At 36.8% G+C, this 24,730-nt stretch overlaps 1 protein-coding gene and 1 pseudogene across 1 annotated transcript; both read right to left on the bottom strand.

The window, feature by feature from the left end:
* Positions 1–6,508: 6,508 nt before the first annotated feature.
* LOC142446867 (olfactory receptor 52K1-like) lies at positions 6,509–7,453 on the bottom strand. Its single transcript, XM_075548602.1, has one exon. It carries the CDS (start codon positions 7,451–7,453, stop codon positions 6,509–6,511), a length of 945 nt encoding a protein of 314 aa, XP_075404717.1.
* Positions 7,454–17,640: 10,187 nt separating this feature from the next.
* On the bottom strand, positions 17,641–18,565 carry LOC142446866 (olfactory receptor 52K2-like; annotated as a pseudogene).
* Between the last annotated feature and the right edge of the window lie 6,165 nt (positions 18,566–24,730).

The raw sequence follows: 24,730 nt of genomic DNA, 5'->3' as shown, positions 1-24,730 counted from the left end.
TCTTGTTCATGTGCTACATTTGTTGGTTCTGTCAATAAAGAACTGGATAGTTTTTTTTTGTAATGCTGGTCTTGATTTTCTCCTTCAAATTTATTGGAAAGCATTGCTGGATAAAGGATTTAGGGTTGTAGCTATTGTATTTCAACTTTGAAATATGTTGCTCCAATTTCTTTCCTTCATGGGCTCTCCTGAGAGGTCTAAATTTATTATCTGTTTACATTTATGTGTGACTGGGTTTTTCTCTCTAGCTGCTTTCATTCTCTCCTTTTCGTTGAAATGGGATAATTTGACTACTACATGTCTTGATGTTTTTTGGTATGTTTCATCTAACTGGTGTTCTCTGTGCTTCCTGGATAGCTATTGTCTCCTCCTTTGTGATATTGGAGTATTTTCTTCCAAGAATTCTCTTACTATTTTAACTGTGGACTTATTTGTTTCTTCTTGCTCACAGAACACAGAAGTTTGAATATTGTTGCACTTCATGGAAGCCCCCATCATTCTCAGGGATTCTTCACTTTCTTTTGTTTTTTGGGGGGTTTTTTTGTTTGATGGCTTATCTTGTTTGCTGATTTCTGCTTAGTCATCCGCTAGTTCACTGATTCAATTTTGTATTTCTTCTATTTTATTGTTGAAATCTTTCCCCTTGTGTTTTAGTTCTTCTACCTCATCCCTTAACTCTTGAATTTCCCTTCTGTGTGAATAGTCTTTATCTCTCTTTTTTCATCTGTTTCAGGATTGAGCCCCTAAGTCAATGATCCTCAACCTTCCTGATGCCACAACCCTTTAAAATAGTTCCTTGTGTTTTGGTGACCCCCACCTATAAAATTATTTTCCTTGCTACTTCATAACTATAATTTTGTTACTGTTATGAATCGTAATGTAAATATCTGATATGCAGGGTGTGTTTTCATTGTTACAAATTGAACATAATTAAAGCATAGTGATTAAGCACAAAACAATATGTAGTTATATATTGTGAAATATTTATTTCTAATTACAAATAAATGAAATTTTGTCTTGAAGCATGGTGTAGCATGGGTAAAAGTCTTCACACCATGTACTCATATGTGGGCATATCTGCACGTGGGTGGACCAGCCTGTAGACAGATAGAGAAGTGGTGTCTCAGTTCCTAAGACCATCAGAAATATGTGTTTTAGACAGCCCCTGTGAAAGGTTTGTTCGACCTCCAAAGGGGTCACAACCCATAGGTTGAAAACTGGTGCCCTAAGTCATTATATGACTCTCAACAGCATTCTTTCAAATTCTCTATCTAGAAATTCAAGGGCTGCTTCTGTGTAAATTTTACTTTTGAGTCATCTTCTGCAATTGTTTTTGTCTAGATTTTTTTAATAGCTGTTGATGTTGGCTGTTGTCTGCATCACATCATGGAGGAACTGAGGTGCTGTATCAGAGGTGCTTGCTCTATAGGTTAAGGGGGATTGTCTAGGTGTCAGAAAAGTGTTGTGTGTAGATAATGAGGAGAATTAGGAGAAATAGTATATAAGTACTCAGGAGTGTTTTCTTTAGTAGTATTAATCTTAGGAAACCTTCCTGTAAAGTGTGTCAATTTTTAATGATTTGGCCAAGAGGGTTTTGTAAGATAAGTTTTCACTTGGTAAGTTAGAGGAGAATGAGTAATGTCCAAGTATAAGAAGTAGGTCCTTGAAGTTATGGTGGTTGTGGTGCACAGGTGTATATTAAATCTACAAGAGTATATTATCGACCCTGCAAATTATGAAAGGAAGAGTCCATAAATCATTTGTGTTTATATCAGACAGCCCCTTCAAAATAACACGCTGCAAAACTGAGAATACTTTGCTTCTAATGGATGGCCCCAGGGTAGATACAGGTTATTGAAGCAGGTGCCACGCGAAGGAGTGGCTTCCGATCAGAAGGCAATCTGGCTAAGGCCAGTGTGACCCATGTTCACTGGTTACCTTGATAGGGACAGGGAAGATTGCTGAATAAGCCTGATGTGCTGAGTTCCACTTCCTCTGGCAAGAAACAGTTCTTCTTTCTCAAAAGCTAATAAGAGTAAGTCAAAGAACAACCTGGAGCCAGAAAAAGGGACAGGATTGAGCAGTGTCTGACTGTCTGGGACTGGCAGTCTAGCTAGAAAGCTGTTATCTATCTGGAAGGTCTAGTTGCATCCTAGCTGTTAGACGGATATACAGGGGTTCAGCAATAGGACTATCACACTTGGGATGCAGATCTGCTGTTCGCAGAAGTCTCCAGCATCCATGGCCTCCAGAGGTCCACATGGAAGATCCATGTTACTCTAAAGGGACAGACTATCCTGGGCCTCCTCTCCTTATGGGTTGAGGGGGTGGGGTTGGGATCAGGTGATACAAGGAACAGACTGGTGATGCTAGGACACAAGGGCACATGCTTCACCAGGGGAATGGTGGAAGCAACTTGGGGAATCAAGATGTGCCAGTCATCAAGATGTGTGATCCAGGAGAACGCCGTATGTGTGTGTGTGTGTGTACGAGGGGTGTGGGGTTAGGGGGGGACAGTCACAGGGAAATACATCACTTTAGGGTATCTGGGGCTACATAGTGCTAGGGAACCCCAGATTTGTGTTGTCAATGCTGGAAAACAATAGAAATCACAACACATGGGTCTCAGGTTAGGGAAATTCAGAGGGATCAGTTTTGTGGTAAATATAGCCACACTGTTTGTGGGAAAACCTCCAAAAGCCCCTGGGACACTGTAAGACTAGAGTTTGGTCCAAATCCAAAAGGCACCCTTACCTGCAGATCTCACAACCAATCAGACGGAACTGCAGCTGGGTGTCTCTCTACGTTGGTACTGCTCTCTCAAAAGTTCTGGTGATATCTGGTGACTCCTTTGCACTGTTCTCTGAGGAGAGTGTGTTCTTGGTCACCCTCTTCCCCTCACACTGGTGTGCACTCTTGTACTGGTGTGTTCTTCCCAGCAGCCACATGTTCCGCCCAGCTGGGACCGGCTCTCTAATCTCTTTCCTGCTGGTACAGGCTCTCTATGTTCCTTCTGGCTTGTACAACTCTGGATGCTCCTTGGGGTGGTTATATAATCTGGTGTCAGTTTGGGACTTGAGAGGATTATGAGTGAAGGAGTGGAGTCTAGTAGGTCAATTGGGTCACAGCCAACGAGGCCTCTGTGTGGGCATGGCCTTCTCCTGAGAAGTCTGGGAATTCCTGGTAGTATTCCCCCTCAGAGGAAGGAGACATAACTCTCTCGGCTCACTATGTGGGGGACATTGCAGCTGACAAGACACATAGAACTATACTAGTGCCCAGAGCTGGAGAAGTCACATGGACCCATCCTGATGTAACCAGACCTCTGAAGCCAGAGAAGCCACATAAAGGCCCCTGCCAGTGCTGAGATGCTTACAATGCCACTGGATCCAAAGACTTTCTACCCACTGGCCTGTGACCATCCCACATTCATTGTTATTACATATGTTTCATGACAATGAAGAGTACTTTATAGATTGGTATTGGACATGTGGGCTAATATCAGATTTATGTGCTTGGACTGGACTGAGTTGGGATGCTTTCTTCATGTCTAATTACCCTTTGTATGAAACTCTTATACACATATGAATTTCTATGGCTTTGTTTCTCTAGTATACTTGGACTAACACACTCCTGATGGTTGACATGGGCTCTCTATGTTCCTCTAAAATGAATTTTTCAAAAATAAATCACATTTTTCCTTATCTGTGGAGGACTATGACTAGTATTTTTCCATGAACAGTATTTTTCATAATTTAATTTCAATTAAAAATCCTCTCTCATAAGGTTTATTTTTGGTTAACCAATGTTTTTCAAATTTTCTCCAAATTTACTATATTAAGATTTCAATGATTAAATCCCTTAATAAAGGGAAAGTTTCTTGAACAGAAATATTTTATATGTATTTTATTTGAAGTTTGTTTTTGAAAACATCTATAACAGACATTGCTAACATTGGCATTCCGTGAACAATTATTGAATATAAAATTATTATATTTACTCAAGAAATAATAAAATACTTGTAGAAAATTGGAATTTAAAATAATTGAATTTTAATGAACTTTTGTGATGTTCCATATATATTACCAATCTTCTATTCTTTTTTCACTTAGTCATAATTCATAAGAATATATTAAAAAAATAAACCCACTGCTATCAATTCAATATGAATCATAGCAACCCTACTATGGACAGGGTAGTACTCTCTTTTTGAGTTTCCAGGACTCGAATTCTTTAAATCTAATTCTTTAAAGCCAAAAACCAATTCATTTCCATCAAGTCAGTGAAGACGCATAGCAATACTAAAGGGACTAGAAAATTCCACAGCGAAAGAACTGGTGAATTTGCTGTTAGCAGTTTAATCGTTAGCAATGACACCACTAGAACTCCTAAGAAATATATGCACTTATTTTAATAATAGACCAATTAATCAACATATATGTATATTATTAACACATATTAATTTATAACTTTTAATCATATACCTCAGAGTGATAATTGAAGAATAGAAGTTTCACAGCATATACAAGGGACATCAAAAAGTTCATGAAAAAATACATTTATTTTTCAATTCTAATTTTATACAAGCTTTTTGAATATCACTTGGGTGCATATAATAATTTTATATTTAACTATTATTACTAAATACCAGTTTTTGCTAGGACCATTCTAGATACTTTGTTTCTAAAAACAACCTGAAATTAAAACACAAACAAACAAATACAATCTTTCTGTTCAAGAAATTACTCTTATTAAGGGATTCAGACAAGCAATTCTTAATATGATATACATGGAGTAAATTTAAAAGAATATTGGTTAACTCAAAATAAACATTATGAGAGGTGACTTTTGATTGATATCTATTAAGATCTAAATATATACAAATAAGGAGCTCTGATGGCATAATAGATTATGCTATTAGGCTATAAAAAAGGTCAGTAGGAAAGAACCACCAGCGGGTAGACAAGAGAAAGAGGTAAGGGTTACAGTGTCAGAAACTAACCGGGACTGTTCTACTCTGTTCCACAAGGTTGATAAGAGTTGGAATTCACTCTTAGTGATATATGAATAGGTAATCCTATGTATCAATATATACTGGGATGTTTAAGAAGTTAGTGGATAAATGGAATTTAAAGATAATAGAATTTAAGTCCCTCAAACACTTAACTAAGTGTGTGTGTGTGTGTACAGCCATAGAGTTCATTAAACTAATTTGGGGAATTAGGAATGAATATATCTATACCTATTCTGTATATTGGATGATATATATGTACTTTTGTGTACCAATCATATAGTATACTTAATATTCTGTTATTACATGTTTTATTTAATATTAGGCATTTACCAGATTTTATATATACATATATACATAATTTCTATAGAGAGAAAAAAATATAATTTTCCCCAATAATAAGATTAACAAATATTCATTGTATTTTAAGTATGTTTTTAGACTCACTTTTACCTTTTCTAGGTTAAGTTTCAAATAAAGAAAATATTTATATTCTATAATCAGAAGTATATAGTCATTCAGCTGAAGAAATTAAGATCTCTATAACATAAATCCAAAATAATAACACATATAGCATTTACCCTTGTAAACTTAGTTAACTGATTACTGTGAAAAAGAAAATTCTTATACAATAAAAAATTTCATATGCAGATTTCCATTGAATACCATGATTTTATTTTTCCATTTTTTATTCATTATATAATTTTGGGTATATTTCATAAACCAAGAATTTCTAAGGATAAATTATCCCAGAGGCAAAAGAATATCTAATTTGTAGCTGTGAAGTGAACTGTTAAATATAAAACAGCTATATTAGGTACACCCTATCTGTTCTCCTGCAAACAAAGATAGTGCTGAAAGTTACAGCTGAATCTTATAATGGAATAATGCCCATTATTTGTAGATACAAATTTGGTCAAGCACCTTTATTTAGTTACTAGATTATTAGAAATTGAAAACATGAGAATTAATCTTATATATCTAAAATTCAGAATGACATCAATGAACAAGTCACACATGTTTCTGCCTAGAAATCACAAAATTAGTGAAGTTTTTATGACAATGAGTTATTAAGTAAAAGATGTATCTTCAACTGAATTCTCTATGTTGGCCATTCACAAACTGAGTATAAATATATAGGGAAAATAGCAATCGCTCAGAAAGTATTCTGTATCTTTAACTTTCTAGAGCTATTCTATATATATTAGCAACACAGTAAATATAAAGTCAATGTTCACCTTAAAATGTGTCTTTTTACATAAGGTTAATTTACTGCAATGTAAATTGTTGCCTTGTTTTGTAGAATTACAGTTTTGTTTTAGTTTGGGGGGTAGGCAAGCTAGATATTCTGCAAATTAAAGACCATATAGAATGATAATATAACAAGGATTTTGAAGATGATACTGCACTGGGCAGTGTTTCACTCTATTGTCTACAGAATGACTATGAGTCAAAACCAACTTGAAAGCACCTTACAATAACAACAACAACATAAAATTATTTTTTTGTATAGATGAATACTTTAAGAAACCTTTCCCGGATACTTTTTGTATTGACACCATATATGATAGGATTCAACATGGGAGGAAGAAGAAGATAAATGTTTGCTATAAATATGTGGATGTATGGAGCAATGTGCTTTCCAAATCTGTGGCTGATAAAGGAAAAAAAGGCAGGAATGTAAGACACTAGGATGACCCCAAAATGAGCACCACAGGTACTCAACGCCTTCAGTCTGGCTTTCTTTGATGGGAGCTGAAATACAGCATACAGAATGAACGTATAAGAGCAAATTATCAACATGAAGTCCAGCCCACCAGTAAGGAAGGCCAGCATTAAGCTATAGATTCTGTGGATCCTAGTGTTGTCACAAGCCAGTTTGATCAGGGCCATAAATTCACAGTAGGTGTGGGCGATAAGATTAGATTTGCAGTAGGTAAGCCTTAGAAGCAAAAAAGGATGAGGAGTCAGCAGGATAAATCCACGTAAGACAATGGCCAGACTCAGAGTCATGATCACTCCAGGTGTCAGGATGGTAGAATGCCTCAGAGGATTGCAGATGGCCACATAACGGTCAAAGGCCATTACCAAGAGGAATCCCGACTCTATGGTAGACAGAGAGTGGATGAAGAATATCTGGGTGAGGCAAGCTTTAAACTTGATCTCCCTGTCATTGAACCAGAAGAGGCTGAGTATTTTCGGAAGAGTGGTCGTGCTAATTATTAGATCATTTACAGAGAGCATGCAGAGGAAGATATACATGGGTTCATGTAGACTGGAATCTGTCTTGATGAGAAACACAAGGATACAATTCCCCATCAGAGCAAGAAGGTAGACCAAGCAGAAAGGGATGGAAATCCATATGTGAAAAGGTTCCAGTCCTGGGATTCCAAGGAGGAGAAAGGTGGCTGGATGGAAATTAGTTCTGTTCTGAGCTAACATTTTCAGTCATTGATCCTGTTGTATTATGAGTGTTTTCAAAATAATTTTGAACACATCAAACACAGTAATATTCTTTGTTTATATATAAAATATTTCATTTCAGTCCAGTGATATAGCAGTTAATATGAAAGTTGTTACCACGTTCAGGTATGAGTGTGGAAAGGATGCTGAGTTGGCCAGGACTACTTTCTTTATTCTCAAAATTCAAAAGATGAAAGAGACAGTCAACCATATTCTGGGAAAAAGAAAACTGAATCTGAAGTTGGTACTCCATACCTCCTTTTATCTTCCTCTGTATAAACACTACCTAGGAAATATTAAAGATAAAATATGTCCTTATTTGGTTATATTTTCATTAAATGACTACAATAAATTAGAGTAAGGATTTCTCTTTCTGATTTCTTCTTAAATTATATTGTCCTTATTTTTCTCTCTTCAAGGGAAACTTGTTTATTAGCCTCTTGGGACTCACATGGTAAACTACTCTAATGCAAACCAAATGACTGATGATTCTGGATCACCCAGAAGCATTGAGAAAATGACTTGTAAATCTATTCTAAAAATTCAGCATTTGAAAACTCTACAGCGGATCTCTATTTCAACAAGATGAGCTCTCTATGGATTGATTTGTCTCAACAGCAGCTATTTAATATTTTTATTGTTTAGTACATAAATTCATGATAATTAAGCATGCTTATCATACCTAATATGAAACTATTTATAATAATATAACGTATAAAATTAATTTAAAATTTGGCATAATTAAAACAGGGCTTAATTTGGAGTTTTATTCACTTATATTTGTACTATCAACTTTTAAAGCACAGACCATTTACCTGTCTCTCAGACCCATCTGCACAGTGACCAGGTATGTGCAATTCAGAGTTTAACTAATTTATTTCATTCATTATAAGCCTTTCTATGGAATATCACAAAGCTTTTTGTCTCATCTGTAAAGCACTTAGTGTGTCTAAACTTATCATCATACTTAAAAAGTTATCTTTTTATTTATAATAAATAGCTTCTATTTCCTTTTTCTAAAGAACATCATTTTACTAGTGGTCTTACACGTCTTAAAACATTTGATACATCCATTGTATCAAGCATCTTTGTACATATGCTACCATCATCATTTTCTAAACATTTATTTTCTTTTTGAGCCTTTAGTATCAGTTCCTCTTTTTCCCTCCTTCCCCTCTCCCACCCTCATGATCCTTTGATAAAGTATTAATATTTCCATATCATACATTGACTGCTGTCTCCCTTCACCCATGTTTCTGTTGTTCATTCCCTGGAGAGTCTGTGTTAATCATTGACACCCCCCCCTGCTGTGTTTATTTTATTTAGGGAGACTGTGTAGACCTAGCCTCAATTCAGCTGCTAATGTATTCAAAGCTGGCACTACAAACGAGTTTCCATCTGGGTTACAAGGCTATGATTGGATATAATTTATTGTTTAATATTCTTCAAAGATTGTTCAATATTGAAATTCTTTACCTGCATCCTACTCCAGTAGCAATGTCATTGCCTTACATAACCCTCCTACCTTGTCATCTGGCTGGTCTTTTTGCCTGGTTTGCATATAGATCTCTCAGCGACTATAAGACAAATACCCCACCTCCAAATTTCCTTATCTAATACCCGAGGGTTTGGTAAGAGGTTATGAGAAAATAATGGCTCATGAGAATGACTGCCAATGATGATGGAGGAGGATTTTTCTCTTTGTTCCTCATGAGAAATCTTACTCTGTTGGGCAGAGTTTTGTAGTCACTTGGGTACTATCCTCAGGGAACAACAATTTATGAATCTATGTTTATTTTGTTCATAATAATTACTGTGTCTTTGGAGTTTGCAGGAGCAATAACTTGCACAAATATGTCATGGGGAAAACATTGAGATACCCAACTTGAAATCTATTAAACTTTACATATTCCTACAATTTTTGAAGGGTCATAAGTCCATAGGACTTGTAACAATAATAAGATATCATCTATAGAGTGATGGCTTCACACTTACGTACTGATTTAAATTTTATATTTCCTCCATATATTACATGAGTTTTAATCAACTTGTCTAATGAAAAATTAGTTAATATTAAACCAGATTATCTCTGTTTCAAAATCTATGAATATTAAAATGGATAATTAAATAACAAAGTTCTTTATACCTTGCATCAAATTAAAATTCATGCTACATTTTCTATTACTATTTTTTTATTAATATTTTCATTCAATTGTAAACCTGAAATCTTCTATTTCGAATGAACATGGAAAATAAAAAGCAGTGGTGTAAAATGTTATTAAAGACCCTTTTTGTTTTAAATAGATAGACTTGGGATGAACTATAGAATTAGCAGTGATAATCATTGATGATCAAAGAAGATGAGGCACCACAGAATGTACAATAAGACCATTTGCCTCCATTTTCATCACTGTTTCTAAGCATTTTCTATAACAGACTGGATTATTATAAGATATATATATGTATATATATATATACATATATATATTACCTAATTCTTACATTTCCTAATTACTTGTATGTTTGTGTGGATATGCAAGGATAATAACATGAATCTAATATTTATTGGGGAATTTTAATGGTAACATATATTTTACACTTTTGTATTGCAAATGATACACACTATTGTAACAAACAGTACAGATATTTAGAGTGAATTTGCGTTCGTGTCATTAGAGAATTAAAATAGAATAAAAGAGACATATTAAGTTGGCTAATTGTGTATTAAAATATTATCCAAGTAAGTTATGGGGCAATAGATGGGAAGTGAGCATTTCTGTTCATTGAAAAAGAAGGAAAATGAGAATGAATTCCCTAAAGGAGGGTGTTGTTGGTCGTCTCTTAGGTTCACAGACACTCTTTCCAAATTCTATTACTCATTCACTAAATAATGCAAGGTTCAAAATCATGATAAAATAAAATGCATTTTTAAAGTACGAGAAAGAGAAAGCAGGAACATGAGGAAGATTAAAGTATGCTCTCTCCATACTGTAACAGAATTAAAAAAAATTTCTCTGTGTTCACTTATACAGGCCTATTTTGAATTTTATTTTTATGTCATTTTTTCTATTTGTGAGTGTTTGGTGAAATGTTTGCAAGTTTTTATGGCTTTCTGTAGTGAATATTATGAAAATAAGAGATCAGATCAAGTAGTTAAAAGTTTCTAAATTTTGGCTTTAAAGATGGTACAGAGACATCTACTTTTGCAAGGTTTTAATAATGCCTGAAATAACCCAAAATATCTTAAAAATATATGAAACATAGACTATCAAAAACATTGGACATGCTGAGAAGAAAAACAAATACCCATATCTAACATTGTCCTAAGTTTACTGCCTAGAGAAGTTTTGCTTGCCTGGGGTAGAAGATCCACAGTTTGAATCCACCAGTTGCTCTGAGGGAGAAAGATGACATTTTCTGGTTCCATAAGGAGTGACAATTTGAGACACACAAAAGGGCCATTTTTGTCTTCCTAAAAGGGTCACTATTAATTAGAATCATCAGGATAGCAGGGGAATTCTTAGAGGGAAAACTTCCCCAGCTGGTAAATGAAAATCAGGCAACCATTCAAGAAGTTGAAAGAACACCAGCCACAATGAATCCCATGAAGTCACCAAGACACATAATTGTCAAATTATCCGACTATGAGGAAAAGGAGAAGATCATAAAGGCAGCTAGGGAAAAGCAGTCACGTATAAAGGTACCCCAATAAGAGTAGGCTCAGATCAAGCATCGGAAAAGATGGAGAAGAGGAGGGAATGCAGTAACATATTCCAAAAATTAAAGGAAAACAACAAAAACCCAAGAATACTTAACCCAACCAAATTATCTATTAAGATAGATGGAGAAGTAAAAATCTTCCCAGACACGGACAATATCAAAGAATACATAGAAAGAAACCCAGCCTTCAAAAGAACATTGCCGATCCAGTATGGGCAGAAGATCAACACTCACCGAGGGCAAATAAGAGATGATCACATTGAAAAAATCCACCAATAGGGTGACAAAGGGGAAACAGCCACCAGGATAGCATCAGTTCAATAGTGGGAAGAAGGCAATCATAAACCACACACACAACACAAGCGGATAGGATAGCTAGATAGGAATATATACAAAAGGAACAAGATGACATCAAGAGTCTACAGATGGATATAATAACACTGAAAATCAATGGCCTGAACTCCGGCATTAAAAGGCAGAGGCTAGGAGGCTGGCTCAGGAAACATAACCCATCGATCTTCAGCCTCCAGACTCATCTCAAGCTTGCAGGTAAAAACAGGTTGAGGATTAAAGACTGGAGAAAAATATACCAAGCAAATGGTAATGTAAAAAAAGCAGGGGTAGCGATCTTAATATCTGACCAAATTGACCTCAAGATACAGGCCATAACAAGAGACAAGGAGGGCCACTATATATGGCTCAAGGGAACAATAGACCAAGAACTAGTGAGCATAATAAACATATGCACCTAACGAGAGAGCTGTGAAATTCGTAAATCAAACACTCCAAAAGATGAAAAAAAAAATCACAGGCTCAACAATTATAGTCAGTGACTTTAATATACCACACTCTTTGAAAAAGACAGATCATTGGGAAAGAAACTCAACAGGGAGGCTATAGATCTAAATAGTACAATTGGACAACCCAAGTTGATAAATACAAGACCACCATATAGAACAACCTCACCCAGAGGGCAAAAAAATGAGAAAACAGACCTCAAGATAGCATTGACTTAAATATAGAAAGACTTGAAAGGCTTCTGTGGTAAGATTTTTTTAAAAAGGGCAAAATGGGCATAGGTAAAAAGCTATGGTATACAAATATTTCTGGGGTGAGGAACAGGTGATATGGCAGGGACCAGACCAAATACAGGGATGCACATGGTAGACAACTAAAAAGGAGGTGGGGAAAGGAAAAAATAATAATAAAAAGAAAAGGGTAGCAGGACACAGAGCACTAACCCATCCAATGGGAGGATATTGTTTGTGTCTTCACAGGGAAAGAGGGACCATATCTTACCCCAGTGCTCCAAGATGTGAATGCAACATGCTGGCGTGGAATAGGGAACCAGTGGAGAGACCTGAGGTAAGTTTAGATAGATAGATAGATAGATAGATAGATAGATAGATAGATAGATAGATAGATAGATATCAGAAAGGTACATGCAAAAGGGACACAGGGAAAAAAATCTACTGTCTACAAACACTCCAGGGGTGAGGTACAGGTAGTATGGCAGGGGCCAGACCAAATCCTGGGATACATATTAGCCAACTAAAATGGGGGTGGAGGGAGGAACAGGGAAAGATAAATAAAAATGTATGATGGCAGAATTAGGCACTGAACCACCCAAGAGGAGGGTATTGTTTGTGTCTCCACAAGGAAAGAGGGACCAGATATAAAGCCAGTGCCAGACGAATGCAGTGCACCGGCAAGGAGTGGGGAGCCAGTGGAGGGGCCTTAGGGCTCAACCCCGATACCAGCTACATGGACAACTTCCCCTCCACCCAGAAGAACTTACTTGAAAGGACAGCACTGAAGCTGCAGCTAGAGGAGAGGGACATGTCTGATCAGAGCAAATAGGAGCAAATGAAGGTGGAGGAATAGAGAGTGGAGCACATTCTGGCCCATCAGGCCTAGAGGATGATATCCCCTCTCTAAACAGCCAATGGACAGAGTGGACAATATGGCTGATCCCACTACGAGACACACCGTCCTTTGATGGCCCAGGGCCCTAAGGGGGACAACACTGGAGACTCAGGTTCAGAACTGGCCCAGACTGACCTTGTGACACCGAGGCAAACCACTAAAAGTGTGTGGCAAGGCAACTGTGGGAGCAGAGTAGGGAGCCCCTGAGGGAGTACAAAGGACAGACTCTGGGCCAGAGCGTGGTACCCCATGGGACCTGACTGAAGGACACGCCTAGAGATAAAAAATTAGGCCTTAATCTATTCTCAGGTTTTTTTTCTTTTTAAAAAATTTTTCTTTAATTTGTTCTTCTATGGGTAATTTGTTTCCTTTTTTGTTGTTGTCACTGTGTTCTCACTCATTGGCTATCTTGCTATAGATTGATTTTTGGTGCAAATTATTATCTCTACAGATCTATCTAGATAAGACAGATGGAAAAAATAGTATGGAGGAGAAAACAACAAGACCAGTGGTTCTGGGGAGACATAGGAGATGAGGTTGCAGGGGTAAGGAGGTGGTGCTGACCAACCCAGGGACAGGGGAGCAACAGTAATCCAAAGTCAGTGGCAAGGAGAGTGAGAGAGCCCTGGTAGGTATTCAGCAAGTGTGGGATACAGAAGGGTTTCTCCCAAGCTGTCTCCCCCAAATATATGCCAAACAGCTGCTTGCGAATGACTACACTTGGAGGTCATCAGAAGTAGGTCAGGGGTATTCTCCCTGAGAGTGATCAGCCATCTAGAGCAAGCAGTCATCACTGTTTATCCCACAACAAGTAGGACCCACTCCCTTCTGATAAGGATAGCAGTTGTCTGTTTCCTTGTAGGAGACCCCAGAGACATCAAACCCGCCCCAGGATAACCAAGGTTCAGCCACCATCATGAATCTAGGGTCCGCCCATCTTGTCACATGTATACCCCCAATCCCTCCTCTCCCTATTGCGTGTATTTCCTAGACCACCCCCCCTCATTATTGTATTACCTATAGCACAACCCCTTCTTGTGATATATGTCCTCACCTGTAATTAGGGGGCTTGGATGTCCCCAGAGAAGATAAAAGTCTGGGCTAGCATTAAACTTTCTCTCTCTCTCTCCACGTGGACCACAAAGTGGGGCTGAGGTGATCATGCTACCATGAATTGTGTCTGACTCCATTTATTTCAATACTTCTATCTTTCATGCTCTCTGTAACTTTACTATGATCTTTACTTATTATCGCTGTACAATTGCACCTACTGGACCCGTACTGATGTGTTATGGGCTGGCTTTCTCTAACAAGCCAGGGCAAGGTAACTGAGAGAAATTACTGAAACCCAAATGAAGGCTGAGCATGAGAGTGGTACAAGAGGAAATTAAAAGGAAATAGAGGCAAAAACTGGATGACAAAGGGTATTTATAGAAGTCTAAAGACTAGAATGTCCATATGTAAATATATTTATATAAGAGTGTGGGGAAACAGATCTATGTGCATATATTTATAGGTTTAGTATTAAGGCAGCAGATGGATATTGGGCCTCCACTTAAGCACTTACTCAATGCAAGAACATGTTGTTCTATTAAATTGGCATTCCAGGATGCACACCTTCCAGACACAATTGCTGAATAAAAATGTGTGCATAAGCAAATGTGGTGAAGAAAGTTGATGGTGCCCAGCTATCAAAAGATATAGTGTCCGGGGTCTTAAAGGCTTGAAGGTACAGAGGTGGCACTCTAGTTCAGAAGCAACAAAGCCCACATGGAAGAAGCACATCATCCTGTGCAATCACGAGCTGTTGAGGGGATCAGGAATCAAGCATCAAGGAACAAAAAAATCATATCATTGTAAATGTGGGTGAGTGCAGAGTGGAGAGTCAAAGCCCATCAGTAGCCAACCGGACACCCCTTACTGAAGGATTGTGGGGAGGATATGAGCCAGTCAGTGTTCAGGGTAGCAACAATGAAACATAAAACTTTTCTCTAGCTCTTAAATACTTCCACCACCGCCCGCCTCCACCCCACCCACTATCATGATACCAATTGTACCTTACAAATCTGGCTAGACCAGAGAATGTACATTGGTACAAATAGCAACTGGAAACACAGGGAATCCAGGACAGATGACTCCTTCATAACCAGTGGTGAGAGTGGCAATGCCTGGATGGTGGAGTAAAATTGGGGTAGAAAGGGGGAACTGATTACAAGAATCTAAGAATAGCCTTCTTCCTGGGGGATGGACAGCAGAGAAGAGGGCATGAATGATGAAGAGTTCCTGAAGTAGGGGGGAATGGGGAGGGAGTGGGAAAATGAGCAGCAGATATTAAGGGCTCAAGTAGAATGTAAATGTTTTGAGAATTATGATGGCAACAAATGTACACATGTTCTTGACACAATGGATGTATGTATGGATTGTGATATGAATTGTACAAGCCCCCAATAAAATGATATTTTAAAAAATTACTAAATTATTTTGAACCAAAAATGCCAGCGTATTAGAATTAAAAACAAAAATTTTGAAGTTCTTATATACTCCATACATAAGTTATAGGAAATGTTAAAAAATAAGTATAAATATGGATGATAGAAATAACTCAGAACACATTTTTACTATTACAATTACAATTTTTATTAAGTGGGATTAATACATGTATCCATTCATTCCATAGTTCAATCATGTCCAGCAGAATGGTACATTTGTTACCATAATCGCTTTCCAAATATTCTTTTTCTTTATGGACCTGTTGGCATTATCACCCTTTCACCCTGTAAACTCTTCTGAGTTCCCCTCCCCTAAAACCTTTACTCAATTTGCTCACTTGATAGATTAATCAGTTCTGGTTTTCATACAACAAAAAACTAAAAAACATATACAGAAACATTTTGAGGTGAAATGTATGTTGGAATGAATTTCCATTATTACAATATTGCAGAATAATTGATTCGTAAACTTGAGGATAAATGACTAAAGACTATGAAAGATGAAAACAGATCAATTATTTTAAGAAGTAAAGAATCAATTAACTGTACAACAACTTCATTCTGTCGAATTAATAATGTGATCTGAGTTCTGATGAAGAAGAGAGAAGGAAGGCTGAGTTTTTTTTAATTTCATAAAGATTTAAAATCTACATATCCAAGAAACTTAACAAAACACAGCGATCCAAAATTTATAGTAAATAATAAAAAATAAGAGCACCCAAACCAATTGTGGAATCAATTCTAACTTACGGTGACCTCACTATTGATAGAGTGGAAGTGATTCATGGGATGTTGGCCTGATCTCTAGGCTCTTTTGTCTGCAGTGCAAATGAGTCTATCCAAATTGAGAGCCTTTGAGAAAGTCATGAAAGTGTTAACTATTTTGCTACTCAGTGATTTCACAACCTAAAGGCACAGCATCATGAAATCTCACAAAGACAGAGATAAAGATATCAACAGAAAAATATGCGTTATGTACTGAAGATCAGCACATGATAGCAGGTTTCTCAAGGAAAATATGGCAACTAGAAGAGAGCTGAGCATTGTATGCAAAGTACTGAAATTATTATATGCTGCTTCATATTTTCTCCTCCACAGAGGAACTGAGAATATTGAGAAAATCTGTTCAAATCAATATTATTTTACAGAATTCTTGGAAATTATTTTGATAATTTAAGAAGTTTTTAATCCTAGAAACGTATCCAATATTTTGGAGAAGACTGAGCTTTGGAGGTATTTTTGCTGACCAAATCCTCCTCTTCTCTCAATAGTGTGTTCACTGTGAAAATTGCAGCTGTAAAACTGGAGTAGTTATTTTATATTTGTTGCAATAATTTTAAGTTAGCTAACACTGTACATGTATTATTTTTCTTTAATAATGTGCATAATTATCCTTAACACTCATATATCGAGGTATTAAGTATTAATCTGTAATGTATCCCTTATATTAACTTTATTAATTTGAGGACAATGCAGCACATCTGAAGAGTGAGTCTTCAGTGAAGAAAACATGAAAATTATTATTCCCACTCTGTTGCTTATGAACTTCAGGTTTATGATCTGCATAGTCAACAAAGACTAACTCTAAATATCCTCCCAATTAAATTTAATTATCATTTAATGAATCCTAAAATTTAATATGATTGAGCTATTGAATAGTATGAAATGTGAATTATATACCAATAAAATGATTGCAAATAAAGAAATAAAACATAAGCATTCAAATTGATTAAATAAATAAATCCCCAAATATATATTAAATTCTTAGGGTAACTAGGGAAATCATAAAAACAAATAATCTTTCTCCTTATATTTTGCATTCTGTACATTATACTGCTAACTGGAATCAACATGCTTACCTTGCTTTACTAGCCTAAAGTCAATGTGAACTAGCCTAAAGCTTTACTAGCCTAAAGTCAATGTGCAATGAAAAGCATTGCAATGTAAGAGAATCTTATTCCATTCATTTTTTAATGGTTTAAACACTCATTTCTTTATTGATGACATGGGGATTCACAAATCATTGCAAAGTCAAACACTTTTAATTGTTAAGATTTTTAAAAATCCATCCCTGATCCTTTTTGTTTTAATGCCATAAATAATGGGATTCATCATGGGTGGAATGAGTATATATATATTAGCTATAAAAATGTGAATATGTGGAGCAATATTGTGACCAAATCTGTGAGTAAGAAATGAGAAAAAGGCTGGCCCATATATGGGAGACACAGGTGCTTAAAGTCTTTAGGCGCGCTGCCTTGGATGGGAGATGGAAGACAGTGAAAAGTATAAGGACATAGGAACTAATGATCAGGATGAAGTCAAGCCCCGCTGTCAGGAAGGCCACCATGAGGCTATAGGCTCTTCGGATCTTGGTTGGATCACAAACCAGCTTTATCAAGGCCATGAACTCACAGTAAGTGTGGGCTATGGTGTTAGTTTTACAGTAGGAGAGCCACCTCAGGAGAAAGGGATGCGGACTGAGCAGGATCGCTCCTCTGAAGACGATGGCTAGACCTAAGTTTACAATGACTGTAGGTGTCAGAACAGTAGAATGTCTCAGTGGCTGGCAGATGGCCACATACCGGTCAAAAGCCATAGTCAAGATAAATCCAGATTCCATGGTAGACAGAGAATGGATGAAGTACATTTGAGTGAGGCAAGCTTCAAAATAGATTTCTCTGTCATTGAACCAAAAGAGGCTGAGCATCTTGGGAAGCGTAGAAGAAGTGAGCATCAAATCAGCCGTGGACAGCATGCATAGAAAGAAGTACATAGGCTCATGCAGCTTAGGGTCTGACTTGACAATTAATAAAAGGGCAACGTTTCCCATTAGTGCCACCAGGTAGACAAGACAGAAAGGGATGGAGATCCACATGTGGGCAGCCTGCAGCCCTGGAATGCCAAGCAGTATGAAGGTGGTAGGTTGATAACTGGTTCTGTTAGAAGCTAACATGACGCAAACAATGTATATTCTTTATTTGGGTCCAAATTTAAAAAATAAAAAGTATAAATATGTGAATCCAATTATGTCTTTTCATTGTTATGGGCTATGGGAAAATGTTGATTTTCCAATAAAACATCATAGAACAATTTCTCTGTAGTATCTTCTTTCAATGCTTCAAGCACATGGACTGTGATTTTTCAGAGATAACACCGGAGCTGTGAAGGAAGAGAGCAGTAATTGTTAAACAATTGTCATTTGTTTAGATGTCTTTGATCTTTTTTCAAAAAGTGTTGTTCAGTGGGCAAGATATGTTTAGGTAGTATAACAGTGGTAGTATGTATTTTTAGAAGCTGAGACATATTTTTAACATGTGGATAAGCCAAAAAAATGAAAGGTCAATATCATGTAAAATTATTCTTATTAGCTGATTTCACTCTTTTCCAAGATTAAACTTGTGAATATGAGCACAACGGGTCTTAGAATCAAAGAATAAGCAGCTTAATTAATTGAGAATTATCAAAGTACACAGAGGTGTGGACAAAGTTGGTCAAATACCAAAAGGTGAGCATTGGGTTAATGCAATAAAGAAAGACATTTAAATCATTAAACCTTTCATATTAAATCAATCCAATGATATGCTAGGAAATAACCAGTGCTAAAAAGGACTATCCAATAAAAAGAGGAGTACCTATGGAAAACATGGGTATTCTGGTTCCTAGAGATAGGTGCTGCTTTATAAATGGTTGATCAGATTTTTCATGGAAGCATACATTATGTTCTTCATAGTTGCACAATACACTTGACACAAATGTCTGCTTTCTAAGAAAACATTCCTATTGAATTCTTGGCTCACAGTCATCAGCTTATCAGAAAGGGTTTCTCAGGTTGCATAAAAAGGAATACTGGAACATTATCATACCACCGCCAAATTCTAAGTTAAAAGAACTATTTGTCTCAAATACCAATATATAATGAGCTTACATAATATAAAATGTGGGAAAATTTTAACTGAACAAAATAGAATAAGCTGAATAAAATTTTTCATTAAGCAAAATAAGGTTTTGATCATTATTGGTCAAGTCTTTATCCCGGAGATGGCTTACACTACAAACATTGTGAGAAACATACAAATCACAGCTTACACACAGTCTCTTTTGTCAATAACATTTTCTCTTAAAAAGTCAAGATGTAGGAAGATCTTTTATGGACTCATGAGTATGAAATGTTCACTCCCTGTTGCTTGACCTAGAGCCTCATTCCATTCCTTCCTACGGAAACACTGAGCTCTCTCTTCTCACTTCCACAACCCTGACCCTGCTTATCTTACCTCAGCAAATGAACGATCTTGCTTCCAGCCTGAGTTTAGCTTAATGTAACCTATAACTGCAAGTCCCCTTACACTTCTTTTCAAGGGGGGGGAGGGGAGAAGCGGGGGTGACAGACTTATAAGGAGCATCCTGAATAAATTCTCTCATGAGAATGTTTTCTGAGCGTACACATTTACACTAATATTTGCTAGACTCCCTAGGCACACCTGGGTCTCTTGAAGGCACTCAGTCTTTGTGGTGGCTGTGCACCCGAGCTCTGGACTGAGAAACTAAAAGAGAAGATGGCATCTGGATTTCAGGCCCTTCTTCTACTTGATTCATTGCACTTCTTTGACTAAAGTACATTGACTAAAGTACATACTTTGACTAAAGTACATACAGCCAGGTTATAAATATTTCATTGTGATAAATGTAATTTAAGTTAGAGGTGGAGGGCTGTGTCTGTGTAGTAATTGGAGGAAAAACATTAATATATTAATAAGATTCCACATATTCATAAGTAAAATACCCTGAATCAGACTTTATTCTAAAAAGTACTTTCCTAGTCATGCGTCTGTACCTGAGTTTACTGAGAGTTTTTGTTTAACAAAATAGGGAGTTTCCATTTTGAAATGAATCCAACTGATAGCTACAATGTAGGGTAGAAAAAAGTGTCCCAAAGGATACTCAAGTCTAATATTTATGGAAGCAAACTGCCACATACTCTCTCATGAGTATCACTGACTGACCTTTAGGGTAGATGCCTAGTTCCACTGCCCACTGGAGCTCTTTCTCCATATGGAGCATCATAATCTATGGTTTGGTTGTGAATTTATGAAAAAGTTGGATTCATTTTCCTCAGATCTGTTCTAATTTATCCTCATAGTTAGTTTTGAACACTGCAAGATTTATTTCCTATGATCACAGATAATGTGGTTTCCTGTTGGGTTTGGTTAGAGAATGACACTGGCAGAAATAAAGCAGATAATAGGAGAGTAAAGATGGCAGTTTTTCACCATGCTTCTGTATTCAGCTGTATTTCCTCAGTGGAATTTGCAATTAAGAAGTCATTGATCTTACAAAAATTTATAATACTTTCCTGAGCCTGCTTCTGTTATCACAGCCATCACCTATTTTTTAAAAGATTTTTATTCTGATCTTCAGTTATCAATGTATCTATGTCCACTCAAGTTTAGATTATGGTCACATTAACTGATCATCCTTGTAGGAGCATGATATTATTCTATTACTGATAGAATTTTACTTAAGGATAGATGTTGAAATGATAACTATGACATAATTCCTCTTCAATTTTCATTCCAAACATGGGAAAGTACTTGATTGTCTGATTCAAAATGGCAATACTTTAGTATTGGGACACTTTAGTTCAGTAATGCTCACAATATGTAAGCATTCCATTTCACTTTCATGGCTTCTGATTTCCATAGTTTTATATATTCTTGACCCATTTCAAAACCCAATTATTAATGAATTATTATTATTATTTCATTCACTTCTCTAGGATCAGTTCCACTTGAAGAAATAACTCTTCTCTAGTTGCATATTGTGTGCTTACCATCCCGAGGGGCTTGTCTTCTGGCACTGTCTCAAGCGATATTCCACTGCTACTCACAAGTTTCCTCTGGAAGTTTTTTTGGAAGTAGACCACCAGGTCCTCTTTTCTGATCTTTCTTAGCATGGGCCCTCTGCTGAAATATGTCCTAAATTAGGTGATCTTGCTGGTATTTTTATTTCTGCTGGAAACCTTCCAGTATGATTGTGATAGTTAGGTTTATTTTGCAAACCTCGTGAATAGGAACATGTGGGCAGAGATTAATCAAGTAGCACTTTGATTGGAGGGCATAAAGATAAATGACTGCAAAGTTGGTCCCCGTCTTTCTTGCGCTCTGGTGATTGGACCAGCGTGCTGCTGCTTTAGCTAGCTCTCTGCCTCAACCTGTGTGCTACACTATCTGTAAGCCAAGCCAATGTGTGGATCACGTGGATTGACCTCAAGGCTCCTTTGAGACCTGCTTTACCAAGCTGTCACTTGAGCTTGAGGCAGGTGGATCCTGTCTCCCTGGATTGCTTGAGTTTCAGTATACCATCTGGGTCTGCTTCACTAAGCTCCAGTGTTACTGACTGTTGGTGACTATTGCTGACCCACCCTGCTGTTTGCTGCCTGCCAGCAGACTCTGCCTGTTTTGCCTGAGGGAAGACTCCACTGTTTGCTTCCTTGACCTTGGACCAAAGCCCATTATGTGAGTTGTGAGTTGAAGGGCTTCAGTATATTAACTGTTCCAGAAAAGTGAGTTGAGCTGAACCCTCTGTACTACACGTGGACTAATTAGCTCTTATATTCCTGAAAGCCTAACACAATGATAGAAACATTTATTCTTACACACTGTGACAAAATGAGTATCGGAAACATCTGTAAAACATACCATATTTCTAAAATTTCATTTAAACTGCTTGTATCTTCTCCTTTAAATTATCTTTTGACTTTCCGTTTATTGAAAATAAAATCCTGACCTGCTCTACTCTAGATGATTTTCTGATCTAAAATATCTTCACTAGTCATATTTGTACAGAGAGCATCAGGATAACATATGTTTCTTTAGTTTCTTGAAAATGTTAGACTCATTCACATTTCAAGATTTTTTTGTTTGCTTTCACTTATGCTTTACTCTCTTTCTAAAAATGATATAAACTGTTTTTGGGTGCTGTTGAGTGAATGAAACACTGCCCTATCCTGCATAATTGTTATGTTTGAGCCCATTTTTTCCATTACTGTGTCAATTCATCTTCTCAAAAGTCTTCCTCTCTTTTGAGTTCCTCTGCTTTACCTAACATGTGGTTCCTTTCCAGGGACTGGTCTCTACTGATAACATACAAAAATTGCTTGTAAGGAACATTCTAGCTGTATTTCTTCCTTGACAGATATGTTGGTTCTTATGGCAATTCATGGTATTTTCCATGTTCATTAGCAACACCACAATTCAAATGTGTTGATCCATTTCTGGTCTCTCTTAGTCATGTCCAACTTTCACATGCTTATGTGGCAATTGAAAATACTGTGGCTTCGCTCACTCACAATCAATACTCAAACTAATGACCTTTGTTTAGACAGCTAGCTTAATGCATTTAATACATGCTTTTGTCTGTAGCCTGTTACTTCCCTGAGCATTGATTGCAGACCCAAGCAACTTCAATCTTTTCTCAATTTATCATAATGTTACTAATTGGTACAGTTGTGAGGATTTACTTTTCGTTGTTTTGTAGTATATACTAAAGACTGAAAACCTTGATCTCCATCAGTAAGTGCTTCAAATACTTCTCACTTTCAGCAAGCAAGGTTGTGTTATTTGCATTTTGTAGAATGTTAATAAACCTTTCTCCAATCCTGATGTATATAACCCTGATATGTGTATCTATCTATATATGCTATGCAGTTGTTATCACTTTTGCAAGAGCTAGATTTCTGTCGGTGGACTGTACCACATTCCCCTGTATGGTTCCCCTACAACTATAGTGTGACCTAACATATTTTAAGCAACTCCAGGATAGGTATTGACCCATGTAGCAAGGAGTTATGGGAAAATGAGGGTGGAGTATAACCTCTTTTTCATGCCACAGCCTGATGATGTCTCCTTGTGGGTGTGGTATACTTCATATATGTAAAGGTAAGTTATGTTGAACCTCTCCCTTTTGTTGTCAGTGTGGATATGGCATCCTTTGCATCTACTTCTCGAGACTTGAAACAATAAGCCACCATATTGCCTTCCAAATCTGGGAGCAATTGGAGCCTAATATCTAGCATGTTGATCTGTCTCTGCATCCACCAGCTTTGAACTTCCTGATTTATATGCTGCTTAATTCCCCTGCTTTATCTTCCTGCTTAATATTTTATCTTCTTTCTCCATGGTTCCTCAACCCTGGAAGATACACAAGCCAGACAAGCTACCCAAGCTTCTGGATTAAGAAGCTACACAATCTTCTCAGTTACCAACCTATAGACACATTTGCAACAGATTGGACTTAACCACGTCTGCGCCTACACCTATGTGATCCATGATCTTAATATAAATTCCTTGCTTTCTATAGATAAAGATGACTGATTTTGTTTATCTGGAGAAAGCACCATAACACAATCATGTACAATCAGTTTGTTTTAAGAGATAACCCTAGATAGTGTGAGGGAACCTCATCCTTCATTTGGAATTAAGAAAGCTAAGGTTTCACAGAGAGCAAGAAATTCTGCCTCCAGACTGCAGCATCTGTCCACCAACCATACAAACACTGGAGGTCCTAGTTCCAAAGTCATATGGGCCATCCCTTAAGACAAATTTTTTAATTAATTAAATTAAACTAATAGAACTCATTTGTTCTGTTTCTCAGGAAGGCTTCATTAATATTTTTCCATGAATACTATTTGTCATAATTTAGACCTCAATTAGAAGTAACTATTAATAAGGTTTATTTTTGGTTAAACAATATTCTTTTACATTTTATCCATGTTTATTTTATTAATAATTGATTGTCTGCATCCATTAATAAAGACTGAGCATTTTGAGCATAAATATTGTATTTACATTTTATCTGAAGGCTTTTTTTGTACAGCAACTAAAAGATACTTTGCTAAAACTGGCATTAAATTTAAAAAGCTGAATAGAGAAGAGAGTCAAGATGGTGTCCATATAAAATCAATGGTCAGATGCTCCTGTTATTAGATCAGAAAATTAAGAGGTAAGGAGAACAATATTGGGAGGCTGGGTGTATAAAAATAGATTTCGTGTACTAGGATCTGGTTCAAACTTCCCCCTGCAGTTTTAGCCCCTGGAGCAATGTGAGAACTTGCTGAAATGCT

This window comes from Tenrec ecaudatus, chromosome 4, assembly GCF_050624435.1.
Source record: "Tenrec ecaudatus isolate mTenEca1 chromosome 4, mTenEca1.hap1, whole genome shotgun sequence".
NCBI lineage: Eukaryota > Metazoa > Chordata > Mammalia > Afrosoricida > Tenrecidae > Tenrec > Tenrec ecaudatus.
Note: the sequence above shows the minus strand (reverse complement) of the source record. Positions and strands in the feature narration are given on the sequence as shown.

What these genes read in the sequence shown, in the direction of transcription:
- LOC142446867 (XM_075548602.1), bottom strand. Translation starts at nt 7,453, where the DNA reads ATGTTAGCTCAGAACAGAACTAATTTCCATCCAGCCACCTTTCTCCTC.